Genomic DNA, 16,752 nt, shown 5'->3' on the forward strand with positions numbered 1-16,752 from the left:
ATTAATCTTCCCGACATCATGAACGGGAGTTCATTGGGAGCCTGACAACCGGGAGGAATGGCAATGCTGTTAGTGTTCAGAAGGGACAGCTCGTGCTGCTAGTATTCACACCACAAAAATAGAAAGGTGTGACTCTGCAAAATCAATCATGTTATACCAAAGTGAAATACGTATTGATTTAACACGATAGATTCAGTTATCCTCTCTCTTATTTTTTGGCCTTGTCGCTGTCTTGTTGGAATCTTCAGAGGTAATTACCAGACGTCTTTAAAGATAAAATTTAAGGGAAAGTTGAAGAACCAGAGAATGTCAAACTGTCTCTCTTCTGCCTGTCTATATCCTAAACCCATCTGCTGCTGAAAATACTACATCCTCAATTTCACTCTTGCACCTACTGTGGCATTTCATGTTATGTTAGGAGTCGTCAGTAAATAACCTGCTATCTGTTTTAAGTTGCTTTGAGTAAAGGAATCTTGCTTAATCCATGTAAATATAACTTGTTCTTCCCTCTCTCTCACCCTATCTGTGTCCAGTCCATGGTGCTGCTGCTTTATAGCCAGAGACAGTACATCTTTGAATTCGACAAGAACGACCGTCTTTCCTCAGTGACCATGCCCAATGTGGCGAGGCAAACCCTGGAGACCACAAGGTCAGTTGGGTATTACCGGAACACATACCGGCCACCTGAGGGTAATGCATCCGTCCTGGAGGACTACAGTGAGGATGGGAACCTGCTGCGTACCACATACCTTGGCACGGGAAGGCGTGTCATTTACAAATATGGCAAGCTGTCCAAGCTCCTGGACCTGCTGTACGACACCACACGCGTGGCCTTCAGCTACGACGAGACGGCGGGGATGCTGAAGACCGTCAACCTGCAGAGCGAGGGGTTCACCTGCACCATCCGGTACCGGCAGATTGGTCCACTCATCGACAGGCAGATCTTCCGCTTCAGTGAGGAGGGAATGGTCAACGCCCGCTTCGACTACAACTATGACAACAGCTTCCGTGTGACCAGCATGCAGGCGGTCATCAACGAGACCCCGCTGCCCATCGACCTCTACCGTTATGATGACGTCGCGGGGAAGACAGAGCAGTTCGGCAAGTTCGGCGTCATCTATTATGACATCAATCAGATCATTACCACCGCCGTCATGACACATACCAAGCACTTTGACGCCTATGGACGCATCAAGGAGGTGCAGTATGAGATCTTCCGCTCGCTCATGTACTGGATGATGGTTCAGTATGACAACATGGGTCGAGTGGTGACTAAGGAGCTGAAGGTGGGGCCTTATGCTAACACCACCCGCTATACCTATGAGTACGATCCAGACGGCCAGCTGCAGGGTGTCTCAGTCAACGACAAGCCCCTTTGGAAGTACAACTACGACCTGAACGGGAACCTCCACGTGCTGAGCCCCGGGAACAGTGCTCGGCTCACCCCACTCCGCTACGACCTGCGGGACCGCATCACGAGGCTAGGAGATGTCCAGTACCGAATGGACGAGGACGGCTTCCTCAAGCAGAGGGGCAATGAGTATTTCGAGTACAATTCAGCCGGCCTGCTTGTCAGGGCCTACAACCGGGTCAGCGGGTGGAGCGTGAAGTACCGTTATGATGGACTGGGCCGGAGGGTGTCGAGCCGGAGCAGCAATGGGCATCATCTGCAGTTCTTCTACGCTGACCTATCCAGCCCCACCCGGGTCACCCACCTGTACAACCATTCAAGCTCCGAGATCACCTCACTATACTATGACCTCCAGGGACACCTGTTCGCCATGGAGCTGAGCAGCGGCGATGAGTTCTATGTGGCCTGCGACAACATTGGCACGCCCCTGGCGGTCTTCAGCGGGACCGGCCTTATGATCAAACAGATGCTGTACACAGCATATGGAGAGGTCTACCTGGACTCTAACCCCAGCTTCCAGCTGATTGTGGGCTACCAGGGGGGCCTGTATGAGCCCCTGACCAGGCTGGTGCACATGGGCCGGCGGGACTACGATGTGCTGGCCGGCCGATGGACCACCCCGGACCACAACATCTGGAAGCAACTGAACGCCAACAACATCGTGCCCTTCAACCTCTACATGTTCAAGAGCAACAACCCCGTCAGCAACAGCGGTGAGATCAAATGCTACATGACAGGTGAGCAAGGAGTGAGCCAGGCTGGATTTAAAAAATGTATACTTTGGCTGGTTTATGTATACTTTTGCCATCCCTCCCATCTCCACTTCCTTACTCTTTAACAATAATGTAATATAAAATGTATAAACAGGAAATTGTTATGAAGATGGTTGAGTTGTCCAAAATATACAGTTAATTGCAAAAGTATTGGGACAGTGACACAATTCTTGTTGTTTTGGCTCTATACTCCAGTGCAGACTGTCAGCTTTAATTAGAGGGTGTTCAGTGTTTCCCCTAGAATTTTTTAATTAGTGGGTGTTGTGAAGGTGGGGGGTGCACTAGCGTCAACATACATTTTTAAAAATAAATAAGTAAATAAAGTGTACACGTGGTATACGAGTAGTCTCATCCTGAATCAACGGTGACACCAGCTTTTCTAGGCACTTGCACAACTGTGTGTGTGCTCTGTGTACCTGGCGCTGAAGCACCCATGGCTGCCTCCAAGGACTGGATGTTCGGCTCTTATGAAGCCTTGCTTTTATTAGCAGCACTGCTGCTACAGCAAGCATCTCACTATCATTGCTATTTATATCCATGTTCGCTATATTGACCTAGATATTTGACAGATCAGTATTGCAACCAACAAGGAAGTAACTGTAAACAAGGAAGTAAATGGTAAATGGTAAATGGACTGCATTTATATAGCGCTTTTATCCAAAGTGCTTTACAATTGATGCCTCTCATTCGCCAGAGCAGTTAGGGGTTAGGTGTCTTGCTCAAGGACACTTCGACACACCCAGGGCAGGGTTTGAACCGGCAATCCTCCGACTGCCAGACAATCGGTCTTACCTCCTGAGCTATGTCGCTAGAAGATAGAATCCTTGCTATGGTAACCATAAGCAACTCATCTTGTGCTTTGATGTGGCAAAAATAACTCATAGCAGTTATTTTTGACCTGTGTTGACATGGCATTATTGCTCGCTTTAACATGCTGAAAAGAACCTCAGCTAATAGCAATGCAGGAATTTTGCATAGATTAGCATATTGTATTAAGGCATGTGTCACCACTACGAAATGTCCTTTGCATAATTATGCGTTCTCTTATGTTTGTTCGAGATTGTGATGTGCCCTTTAACGTAACCATAGAGAGCATGTTCATGCTTTCAGTTATATTCATTGTGATGCACCCCTTAATGAAACTATGCTTGGATTTCCATACATCTTAACCCGTTAGCGCACATGCCAAATCTGGCCAATCCTTGCCCATTTAGGGGGTACCCTATTTAAAGCTTTATAACTCCAGATGTGAACACCACAGAGACTTGAAAAATGGCTTAAATGAAACAAGACATTTGTACCATTTACAATACTTTTATAATACTTATATTACTTTATATTCATAATTTTGGAAGAAATAAAGTGCCACAAATGCAATTCTCTAGGCAAAAAATCTAAAATGTATTTGCTCTTTTTTAGTTCACAATGAAATACTAGAGATTGCGTATATACAGCAGGTTAAACTATACATGTCCTAGATCAAAAACTTCTTGACGACATGTTCATAAAATCTAAGGGTGGATATGTAAAACTACTACAGATCTATGAAGCAAAAACTAAGCAGTGTACCCAGCATCTCTAAATTTACCCAAAATGTCTAAATTATGCATTGCTGTAAATCACAACATATTCACGTATTTCACTACAAATCAACTGTTTTTACGCAAGAAACTCACTGTTGCATCATTTTCAAGTGGGAATTACAAGCTTTACGTCAGTACAGTGGTCTAAAATAACTAGGGGTCCAGCAACATATCCAAAATCTCTCCAAAAAGGAATATAATGCTTTTTGTCCATTGTAAAGCATATGAGCCCCTTATGAAGGTTTAAGATGAAACATTGATATCAGATTTTAAAATAATGCAAAAATATTGTCACACAATGCTGTACATTACCTAAATGTGCAATAATTAACTCTTGTATGTATTTCTATACTCTGTACTCTCGTATGTTTTCTTGTATGGGAATGGGACGACATGAAAACAATTTTTAACCTACCAACTACCTACAAGACTACCAACAAAGGCTTACATTACAGTGTGAAATATCCTCATTATAAAATACCACTAACCTATTTAAATACACTCAATTTCAAAAATAGCGTATATAACCGAAATATTTAGAGCAGTAATACTTACATAGCAATGATGAAACCTTATCTGTGTTCAGTAGATGGAGACAGAGACAGTAAATCAATGATATAGTTCTGTCCGCTTCTGTCTTACACCAGAAAACGATGTCAGCTAGGTCTATCAGCAAACATTATGGCTTAGCTACGCCCAGAAGTCCTCAATAATAGTATTTTTCAAGAAATTACAAAAAATCGTTGACAACATGCGATGATAACAACACTTTCGATTACGCTGACCTATAAAACGCTATTCCAAAAGCAAAATTAGACATGCTATGCATCGTTAGAAGGCTTATACTCTCACCTACTGAATAAATGGATTGTCAATCAAGCCAGACTGTACTAACACGGGCGGCAACTCCGTAAACAACAGGTGTGGTATTACGCACAGCTATTTTGGAAGGTACCCAGGCATCACAAGTGCGTGTATATTTCACAAACGGATTGTACAAGACAATATATGACCACTCAGTCTCAAAAGGGACATTTCTATGCGTAAAACCAATGGTAAGGTTGTATATTTATTCAATATTTAGTCCCAGATATTGAATGTAGAATGACATGGCATCATTTTTATAAAACTTTTTCTCGTTTATTTCTTTATTCTGTGAGCTGCGTTTTCACTGCTGTATTGGCATATCTTAGGGCTATTTTCGGGTTTATCTTATTGCTATGATGGAATACGATTTTTGAGTGGTGAAGGAATATTTTTATGAATGCCAAGATAGACAGTATTGTCCATTATGTCATGGGTGGGCAGTGTAGTTGCAGATGAGACTGCAGGGAGGGGGTGTGTGTTAAATGAACGAACAGAGCGACAATGGTGGCGCTGCAAAACTGCGTATTCGGTATAGTTGTCGTGTATTGTCTACGGATGAAACTAAAACAACGCGTTTCTGTTTTTAACTCATACTTTGCTTGCAGTATCACTGAATGTCTGAGTTACTAATCTAGGGGCTTTGCGGTAAGAGGTTAATCACTGCAACGCATCAAATGTTTAAAAAATTGAAAAAATGGCAACACATCAAATATTGACGTGTTTTGACACAAATCTGGATGTGGGTATAGATTTGTCAAAGACTACTATAAAGAGAGGATTACACCAGGATAGCCTCAGTGGGTTACATGCAAGATGCAAACCACTGGTAAGCCTCAAGAGTGGCCAGGTTAGAGTTTGCTAAAAAAGTACATTTTTAAAAACTGTAGAGTTCTGGAACAAAGTCTTGTGGACAGATGGGATGAGCATTAACCTGTATCAAAGTGATGGAAAGAGAAAGTGTGGAGAAAAAAGGAACTGTTCCTGATCCAAAGCACTCCCCCTCATCTGTGAAACATGGAGGTGGTAGTGTTATGGCTTGGGCATGTATGGCTGCCACTCGAACTGACTCACTGCTCATGGTAGCAACAGGATGAATTCTGATGTGTACAGCAACATCTCATCTCCTCAGATCCAACCAAATACCTCAAAACTCAGTGCTTTACCAGCCAGACAGCGACCCCAACATTCTAGAATAGCATCTAAGATGTCAATTTAATCATCTGTCAAGACAAGCTGAAGGGAAAATGCCCCATAAACAAAAAGAAATTGAAAATGGTTGCAGTACAGGCCTGGCAGAGCATCACCAGGGAAGATACCCAGCATCTGGTGATGATAATAATAATAATAATAATAATAATAATAATAATAATAATACATTTATTTTATATAGCGCTTTTCATGAACTCAAAGACGCTTTACAATAAGTGGGACATACATAAATACATACATACAATGAAACATACAATTCAGAGACAAAAAAAAATTTGAAGGAGGTGAGTGAGTCAGGTGACATCCGTGAGGTACGGATGTCAGGGGGAGGGCATTCCAGAGTTTGGGGGCGGCAACTGAGAAGGCGCGGTCGCCAAAAGAACGGCGCTGAGAGGGGATGGTGGTGAGGAGGCCGGCAGTGGATGAACGTAACTGTCTGGGTGGCTGGTAGGGGAGCAGGAGATTAGAGAGGTAAGTGGGTGCGAGGCCATTTAGGGATTTGTAAACTAGGAGGAGGAGTTTGAATGTGATGCGTGATGTGATTGGGAGCCAGTGTAAATCTTTCACGATAGGGGTGATGTGAGACCAGGAGGATGTGCGGGACAGTATTCTTGCGGCCGAGTTCTGAACCAATTGCAATTTGTGTAGGAGACGGGAGGGAAGATCAGTGAGGAGTGCATTGCAGTAGTCCAGTCTGCTGGAAATGAAGGCGTGAATGAGTTGTTTTGCATCGGGAGAGGGTCTGAGAGGGTCTGAGTCTGAAGATATTGCGTAGATGAAAAAATGAAACCTTGACAGTGTTGTTGATGTGCTTTTTTTTGGTGATATCTGTTGATTTGCTTATTTCAGGAAGTTATCGAATCTTAATTTGTCCCATTACCTTTGCTGCACTAAAATGGGGGTACTGTCTATAAGAAGGGCCTGTAATGCCTAAAGGAGCACCTGATATGGATGTAAATACCCTCAAATTAAAGCTGACCGTCTGCTCTTTAACCTTGTTTTATTTCAAATCCAATGTGCTGGAGTGCTGAGCCCAAACAACAAAAATTGTCACTGCCCCAAAGCTGTAGCATTTAACTGCATATAGAATTCATATATGTAATTTATTTATTGATCCAAGGAGAGCTACATAAGACCAATTATCTATTTAAACAGCTGGGTATTACCTAAAGCAGTGCAGGTTAAGTGCCTTTTCTCAATGGTTCAACAGCAAACCCCTATGTGGGGATTTCAACTTGAAACCTAGTTAAACTTAACCTCTATGTGACATTGGCAGTTCATGTGGTATAAATTTAGGACCTGTTTTAGAAGACAGACATGTCAAGATGTGTGCACGCAGCCATTGTGGCTGGGTGGGGGTTAGAATGGGGATTTTAAGAATCTCTCTCTCTCTCTCTCTCGCTCGCTCTCTCAGCATTAATAAAATTTTTATTATTGAAATTTTTATTTATTATTTGTAGTGTGTACACACATTTTTCTATATAGGAGTCTTGGCCTGTGCTCAGAAAGTATATTCGAGGCATGGTTCAGTAAAGCAGAGAAATAGATTTTTTGATGATCAGCACTACACCGGGCACTCAACGCTGGGTAATGCATTTGCCCATGCACCAGGCTCATTTGTTAATGGGTTTGTTCTACCCTGTTGTGACTGGCTGTTGAGTGCTATTTGGCCAAAGCAGTTCCATCTGGGACCCTTTCGTCCAGTGCTGGACTCTTACATCCTAAAGAAAGGGGGGGAAATGGCTGGCAGAGTGGAATTAAATAATACTGAACCTGTATTATTTCTCAGATGCAAATTGTAGTTTCTTTTTTTAACGTTAAAAATGAGTTTAATTCTAGTAGATGTCATTCACAGTCTAATATAGCTGAAGAACAAGCATTTAAAAGCATTTGCATTCACATTCTTGTCTCGTTTTGACAGTTAACACCTTGTCAGCTCCCATTCCACCTCTCTTTGTATGTGTGTAATGGCATGTGGTGGCTGTAGTTATTACCAAGTTAAACAGTGAGCCGTTAAGCTTGGCACTCCGCCATTATGGCTCTAACCAGGAGGCCGAATGCTAAACAGACTGTTAGATTTTGTGCTCTGGGGCATCTCACAGTGGCAGTCCAGCACCCCCAATTCTGATTGATTGCGCTGACATTTCCAATCCTTCTCCAAGAATTAAGGAGCATTATATTCGCCATCCTAACAAAATGTGTTTATAAAAGGCTTTGTCAGGTGCAGAACAAAGAGTTAGTGACAACAGGAGGTGCCGCAATGTCTGGCCATTGCTAGCAGTTAAGTATGTCTTTAAAGTTGCTTTTCAGGCCTTTTTTGTCCCAGAAATTTCTTCTTTTTTAAAAAAAATCTTTTTTTTTGTTGTTGTTCTCCCTGGTGTGAATTTTTTTTTTTTTTTTGAGGTTTCAGAAAAAGACACAATTTGCTGTGAGCAATAAGATGTGAAAGATTAAAGTGGCGAGATACCGTAAAAACAGATGATCTGTAAAAGGGATTTCTTTCAAGTCACCTCAACTCATAAAACGGGATTTTTAGTGAGAGTGAGCAGCCCATATACCAGCGCATAAAAATCCTATGAACACCGTCTCTAAAGGTTATTTCCACAGTGTTTGTGACGTTGAGCACATCAAATATGTTTTATGCCTTGGACCCCCTGTAATACCTTGACTGCAGTCTGACCAGGGGGCTATAGACTTTATCTGCTGTTCCTAACTGCTTCCATTTTTTATTATACATTTAAAAGAAGTTAAAAAAAAGAAAAACAAACAGCAGTAAAACCATACAGAGGCAGGTATTCGACTAGATTACTGAGGTTTTATAAGGAGTTAGCAGTCTTGTTACATGAAAGGACACATTCTACAAAACCCCAGTCAGCTAGATATATGGTCATGTCCAATTACTAAATCAGTTTAGGCCTTAATGATAGAGGGTTTTCTCTCTAGACCTGAAAGTCCAGCATTCCCTGACTGAGGACAATGCAGAAATACAGATGCTTGTGTAAATTGTGGATTTATGTCTTTAATATTCTAGTGAGGTGCTCCACAGAATAGTATTTAGGGCTTTGCTTTGTGTGGCCATATTGTGTTGCATTAGGGAGGAATTGCCCAGAAAAGCAAACTGTACCCAAGCTGTTTTTATGTGGGTTTGACTTTCATATCTGCATATGCCACAAATAGCTTCCCTTTCTCTTATATTTCAGTCTGTAGATAAAGGTCATCATCCAGGAATCCCTATTGACAGCCAATACACGACAACAAGGGTTCATAAATATTCTATGGTCTTCTCATTTTCATGCTTTGTTATCAGTGACACCGCAGATGGACTTTTTGACGGCTGTTTGCATTTGATATGCATATTCCCCAAGCGGCTGCCGAGCTCCAAGACAAACCTCACCCATACCGCATGCCAAACTTATCTCAAACCAAGGGCCACTCTGACAGCCAAATGACAGGCTTCAATTTTCAATTCATGAGTCAATTTCCGCAGTCCTCTCTCTTCAGGAAAGAAAATAATATCCCTTTAACAATGGCAAATAGATGTCCCTCAAACCAAGGCTTGGCTGGCTTTTCCCTGGAGCGCCACACTCCTGCAGATTTCTTTGGTCTGTCTAAATAGTACAAAACAGAGCCTTTAGCATTGGTTATCTGCATTCTTTTACTGTGATCCAGTTAGGTAATTGAGTATTTATTAGGCCACATAAGTCTGAAGCGTCTTGTGATGCCTCAGAAGGATGGCTGCAGAGTGCAATAAAACAACTGTTAGACAGAAACCTAAAATGGAAACCTCTCTGTAGCACACCCTTTGCAGCTCTGTTTTGTTTTTGAAGATATTTAAATAGGAAATCACATCACATAAAAACGACTCAAATTAACTTTTTGAGGTTTTCAAAAGAAGTAATTTGTAGCCTAAATGAACCCAAGTGTGTATGGCTAGAATTAAAGATCTTGAACCATTGAGACTTAAGTAAATGAAAACCCCATCATGGTTTTTACTTGCAGAAGTGCCAGAAATCCTTTCAGAATTTAGGGGCAGATGAATCTGTCTGCTTGCCACTGATATGTTGAATCATACCTTAAAGGTGGGAATACTAAATACGCGGTATTGTTTCTGGTTCTTTGTGCATGCTTAATAAATGCAATGTGTCAGTATCAAAAAAACCATGCGTCTAGCTACATTTGTTTGATATATGAGTAGAAACCTTGTATCATCAGGTGTACTGTCAGCGGCTGATGGCTCTATTGTATTTCATAAAAGCAGAATAATTTGGAGCTTGGAGTTCCTTTTTTCTTTTTTAGAAATCTTTTTATTTTTGATACATTTATTGGTGTGCCCTCAAATACATTTCTTATTTAAAGCACTCTATCCTCCATCTCCTGCACCTACAACGGCACTTACCATTAAGTTTTAAGTTTGTGTAATGACTCATTATATTGGTTGTGACACTGTTAACTTGGCATCAGCTCAGCTCGTTGCTGATATTTTGTATGCTCTTTGTAAGTCACTCTGGATATGATGTAAATGCAAATATGTCATCTGTTTCTCCTCCAGATGTCAACAGCTGGCTGCTGACTTTTGGTTTTCAGCTGTACAACGTTATCCCCGGATACCCCAAGCCCAATACAGAGGCCATGGAGCCGTCCTACGAGCTGACCCGCACACAGACCAAGACCCAAGAGTGGGACAGCAGCAAGGTATGCTGTCCATCTGTCCGGCTATCCATTTATCTTGCCTTTATTTAATCTGGTCAACCCTTCGAGATGAAATCATCTCGTCTACAAAAAAGTACAACACAAACAAATACTGTAAATATGATACTGTACATATTGATAAATATCCCATTGGGCTTAAAGAGCCCTCTGTACAGACTTTTAGACATTGTGCAAGGTAGAAGCAAGTTTGCCAGGAACCAAATAGTGGTACCAAAAATAATGCCTGAGACAGTATAAAGCAGAAGATTACATAATGATTCATGACCCCCCTTGACCCCTCCCCAGCCATATCCACCCCCCCCCCCCCCCCACCCCCACTCCCACCTCAGACACCACAGCTCTTGCCCCTGACAGCACAGAAGGATTAGCATGTCCGCCACTCCTCCGCCCACATCTTCTTTCTCCTTAATGGAAAAAACATGTCCGTGGGTGGGCAGTGGGGGGGGGGGGGGGGATTGAACTGTTCAATCCCCCCTGCCCCACCCCATTGATTTCAGCTCTGTCAGTGGCTCCTATTCTCACCCTCAGTCAGATAGGCACCACCACGCGGGATGGGGTTTGAGGCCACTTAAATAAGTAAGCGCTGGGTTTGGGTTACACACATGGCACTCCCCATTTTCAAATAGCCAGCTAACTGAGAAAAAGAGCTGGCCATGGGGAAGAAATCAGAAATTGGGCAATTTTCAGGGTTCTTGTTTGAAATTTTCAGGGTTCTTCAGGGCATTAATTTAAATTTACTCACATGATTAAAAAGCAATGGACTAATTGTGATGTCTTTCGTCTAATAATTCTATACAATATTAACCATACAATATTACAATATGCTTGCAGTGCAGTGCTGTAGTTGTAGACTAAGCCTCTCCAGGTACCTACTCCCCTTCGAAAGTTCAACAAAAGGACACTCACATGGTCATAATTCACATTTTATTGGACATATCCATCCATTTTCACAACTGTTTTATTGTGTGTGTATCCAGTCTACTCTACTTTTCTATAATTTATGTATGGAATCCCGCTCTATACTTCAGGCCTCCATGCAGAAGCTAAATATCAGAAATGTACAGTATTTACAAAACATCTGTTAGCCAACTAGCAAGTTGGCAAAACGGGGCATCCAAAACATTATTTAGCTAGGTAGTGAACCACCATTGCATAATTCATCAGTTTGTGTTACAAGATACTTAGCTGACCAGCCAGCCAATCTCTTAGTCATAGAAAGAGATTTTGCCATGCCATGTTTCCATGTGTCCTGCACACAGAAGCTGTCGTAAGTAGCGTGACAAGAAAGACAGACAAATTAAGCAGGGCAGGAAAACAGTGCAAACTGTGCAGTAACTCTGGAAGTTTTTCTATTATAACAGCACTGGGATAATAGTAGCTACACAGACTCTAGTCAGTAATGGGCTATTAGGGTACAGGCCAGGAGGGCAGTGACAGGACAAGGCGCCCACAGCAACAGAACGGTGGCTTTCCAAAACTGTCTGATTAATTAGCATGTAGAATTGGCTCTACCCTAGTGGGTCTTTATTTGCAGAATGCACACGGTCTGGAGCTTCTGTATGATGAAAATCCACACATTTTCGAGTTTAGGTTTAATGAATCGGACGCTAGCGCCGTTTGCACAGTTTATGATCCAATATATGCATACGAAAGTCCAGAATGCACGCTGCAGTCCACAAGTCAGGCTCACCCAAACATGACTCAGACCCTTCATGTGCAGCTCAACAGTCGGACCCAATCTGGCAGCAGGGGGTCGCTAGCGAGCAATGGGATGCTGTTTTCCCAGCCAACTGAACCCTCCCGTCTGAATGATGTTGACTCAATTGTGCTTTGCTATATGGGGCTCCCAGCAGTCTGCACTGGCATGGTCCAGATTTGGTACCATACGTGGGGCCCATCTATGCAATAGAATAGTGCAATAACACAATAAGCCACCCAGCAACCCCCTCTCTAAAGCATTTTGGCCAGTTTCCCTGAGGACCTTTTAGAACTTATATCTAAGCCATTCCACTGTCACATTTTCTTTGACTGATGACTTTTATTCTTATGGTGGAGATTATGGTTGATAATGTTGACAATGATGATGATGATGATGAGGATGATCAGGAGGATGATGATGATGATGTTAATGGTGACGATCATGAAGATGAGGTTAGTGATGATTTAAAATCTGCAGTGCACATGCATATGCAGTGCACTTTTGACTTTCACTTTCACTGTTCAGCTGAAAGACCACAGTCTCAATTGCACAGGTAAACTGTGGAATTAGGTGTAGCTCAAATGTAGTTTTTAAAATCAGCACCGAATCCTGATGGGATTTTTTAGCTCACTGCAGGCCTAGCGAAGGTATTCTCAGGGGTTTCACTTGGTGAATGGGAAAAGAGATGTTACGGTAGATCAGCCACAAAAGCAATTAGAAGGCATCAGTCTTACTCTGGTTTTAGTATGAATTTCGTATGCATTCAAGGGCACTAAAATTAAATAAATTAAAAACTTAAAGGCCAAATGGTTTAAGTCACCTTGGAGCAGCAATAATATCATTTATTCTATCTCTGTTTCTTTTCAGTATGTTGTAACCTTTCAGACAGCCTCTATTACGTACAGAGGGATGGTACAACCCAGGAGAGGTCATGCAATTTTATAGAAATAACTGGAAGGCTTTTGTGAGCCACAAGGGAGAGATTGTTTTAGAGATACTGTTGGTAATTTGTTGAGTAAAACTACCCTTTCAAAATTGAAATTAGCAGTGTGTTTCCCCATAACGACGACACTTAATCTTTTTGAGTCCTTGTGGAGCTCTCAGATTAGCCATTTTTTTGGGCACTGCTCTCTTCTGACATTAAAAAACCATGAGTCTTCGTGCCAGTGAGACCGTACATTAATCCAGAATTTAACATTTCACAAAGGGCACCTACCCTGTGAAACACTACCAGCACAGTAATTTACACAAATCATTTACATATTTACATGGGCTTTGTTATTCATTGGAAATGTTATTTTATGACAAAATAATACACATAAACATGCCCTAGGGGAATGTATTTATTTGTACGATCTGATAAAATATTATCAGTACTGTATCCAATGTCTGTACACCCTATCCCAACCCCCATCCCGCAAGCATGCACGCACGCATACACACACACACATGCACACACACACATGCGCGTACACACACATGTACACACACACACACAGGTGCCTGTTAGTTCATCTGGATTTTTATGGGAATGTCCTATGAAAAGCTCTGCGTTAAAATGCATCCCCCAACCCAATCCAAACCCTAGGTGCCTCTTATTAATTAGTCTTAATCTTTCTTGGGCGTGTCCTACAGAAAACACTTAAAATGTCAGCACAGAAAGCCCTCAACCCCAGGGGGTCGCCCCTCTTTATTCCCCCCCACATCTTTGGGGCCCTCCATACTTGTTCTATCACTGGCTTCAAAGCAGGAACAGGACAGTCAATTCTGAGAGGAGGTTAACACCACCCCTGCCACCGCCTTATCAAGGGGAGAGGGGGTTCAACGGGGGTTTGCTGCCATTCTGGCCGAGGGTGATCCATCTGGTCTCAGAATGCCAGAACTCTGTGCTTTTTGTTTTTGAACTCACTTCAAAGATCATACACGCACACACGCACGCACATGCATGCACACACACACACACACACACACACACTCCTCTGCAGGCTTCAGTAAACTCAGTAAAGTCTTCAGTAGAGCCTCTGAGTGCGGTCCTGTCACAGATGTGTAACAGTGTAATCGCACCGGCAGGTTTAAACTTTAAACTCCGGCGTCCCGTCAGAAGGTTCACGCCCTCCCCCTGTCGGTGCTGGCCCTGACATTTTAACATCCACCGCTGATCCTCAGCCATTGGTATCCTTAGTGCAGAGATCCTGTCTTGGAGTGCGTTTTGCTTGCATGACCCGTATAACCAGAGCAGCCTTTGGTATTGAAGGAACAGACAGAATGGGAGATGGTTTATCTCAAGGTATTTACCACCACAAACTTTCAGCCACTCATCACACTGAACCTGACCCTTGGATGCCATTTGAGGTCCCATTCTTAATCTCTTTGATGCTGAACATTGCAATTAGGCCATTAGTGATGTTTGTGCATTTTGTTTTTTAATTCCCAGACAAATCTGTGTTTTCAAAAAAGTTAAGTCTGTTTAAATTACTTGTTATGTACACACTTCACCGATCAAAAGCCTGTACCCATAGTGTTCCCTACCAGGGTCAGAGCTTCAAAGCAGTGTAGCCCTGGTGCCTGCTGGGTAACTGAACATGGAGGGGAATGAACCACTCTTAGCTTCCCCATTGCCTTGTACAACAGTCTCTCGCCCCCTGTCTCTTTCACTCTGAATCTCACTCACCCTTTCTCATTCTTTCTCTCTCATTCCCTTTTTCCTCCCATTCCCCCTTTCTGTCTCTTGCCCACACTTCTTTTTGAGTGTGACCAGCAGAAAAACAGTCGGAGACGGCCACAGACAGCACAGACGATTCATTGCCCCAGAATCATCTGTCTGAGCCCTCGATTCCCCACCCATTTCCATGCTTGGTCAATGCATTTTCTCTTACATTTTATTTTTCACTGTTCTAATGGAGCTTCTGCTCTCTGTGGGGGTATCACTTGTCAAGGAATATTAGAGATGATGATTCCTCTCACCCCTGAGAACACAATGTCCACACAAACCTCACGTCCCCCTTCGGAATTGCTGAAAACACTTAACAGCTGGTTTCTTCTTCGTGTTTTTCTAATTCTGTCTAATGTTGTTAATGTTGCCCATCATTTTGATGGGGTTTCATATTCTCACGAGCACACACACACACACACTGATTCTGAAATGTCATTCTTGTAATAAATGAACAAGTTTCATGTTCTGAGCATTTTCATATTGCTAGTGACACTCATTTTCAAATCCTGGGTAATGAATCTTGAAAGAACAAGGGGCGTGCAATGGCCATGCTGATCCTTCATGTGCATCATAGAATCTTCCAGAACAATATTAGATGTTGTCATCAGTTCAGCCCATTACAAATGCAGTTGAGGTAATCGTATTGGAAAAATTAACTTGAAAGCTAATGATTTTAAGTTAAAGAAAGTCTTCTAAGTAACAAAAAATGTTTTTGTGGTCTTCTTGAAAAGCTTAATTTTGTGTACAATATGCCCTTATATAAACTAAATGTGGATCCAGAGTACAATTATTGTGGTTTGGTTTGGGGGTTGAAAAAGGTTGTCCTGGAACAGCATTCAGTTTCATTAATATTGAGGCCATATTTATATTTATAACATTCTCGATATAGTCTACTGTAATGTTTTTCTGAATTTCCGGTTGACATAGATTGTGTTTGTAACCACGGCAACCTGTGGTAGTAGCGAACAGTGTGCAAGTGCATGGTTCATCTCTTTGAAACATTTGCGTTAACATCTGGAAAAATCGTACAAATACCTTTATTGCTTATTAATTCGTAATTATTCATGCTGTGAATCTGGCTGAAAGGATTTTGCATTAATAGGCTGCCAATTATTTTTTCAGCGTGGGGCAATTGCTGTTTATCACGGCCATTGCAGTCTAGACATGAAATTAGTAACAGGCAGGTTACCAAAGGGATACTGGCAAGCGTTTATTTATTATCTTATTTATCATATCAAAGAAGCCGTCTAAGCCGAGCATGAAAGAGACAGGAGGCTTTTCACATGCGGGGCGAAAAATATCGGCCGAGGCACTTGAATTTGGTCTTGCGTTTCTAACCCTTCATATGCTGTTAAATAAATCATGACCTTACTAGTGTTATATCTTGTGTTAATGTTTTATTAATAATACTAATAATAATAATAATAATAATAATAATAATTTCTATAGACTATACACAGACACTAAATATGCATGCTGATGCAAACACAAGACTGACAGTGTATGAGACTGCATTAATTCAATTGGAATTGGAATTCAAGTGGTGGGGAAAAGAAGATACTTCTCCCTTCCCTTGGTGCATCTTATATTTGAGTCAGCCAAATACTGAATCCATTTCTTGGTTGGCGAATATGTATTCCAGTTTATTAATCGAGGGGGTGTTTTGAATTTGGAGCACTTCCTTCGGCTGCCAAGGGCAAATCCCGTGCTTTTATATTAGCAAGGGCTCGGTGCCTCAAAAAAAAGAAAATGGCTAAAACAAACAGATGTAATAGCAGGGTGGTGGC

The 16,752-nt window shown here is 42.0% G+C and overlaps 1 protein-coding gene across 12 annotated transcripts in view; it reads left to right on the plus strand.

The window, feature by feature from the left end:
* Nucleotides 1–16,752, plus strand: part of LOC118235505 (teneurin-4) — a 247,925-nt gene that overhangs the window by 227,111 nt on the left and 4,062 nt on the right. For all 12 annotated transcript variants that reach the window (XM_035432920.1, XM_035432921.1, XM_035432922.1 and 9 more), the window contains 2 exons: nt 534–2,148; nt 10,393–10,535. In XM_035432920.1, coding sequence (XP_035288811.1) covers nt 534–2,148; nt 10,393–10,535 — 1,758 coding nt within the window. The remainder of the gene's footprint in view (nt 1–533; nt 2,149–10,392; nt 10,536–16,752) is intronic.

Source organism: Anguilla anguilla, chromosome 9 (assembly GCF_013347855.1).
Source record: "Anguilla anguilla isolate fAngAng1 chromosome 9, fAngAng1.pri, whole genome shotgun sequence".
NCBI lineage: Eukaryota > Metazoa > Chordata > Actinopteri > Anguilliformes > Anguillidae > Anguilla > Anguilla anguilla.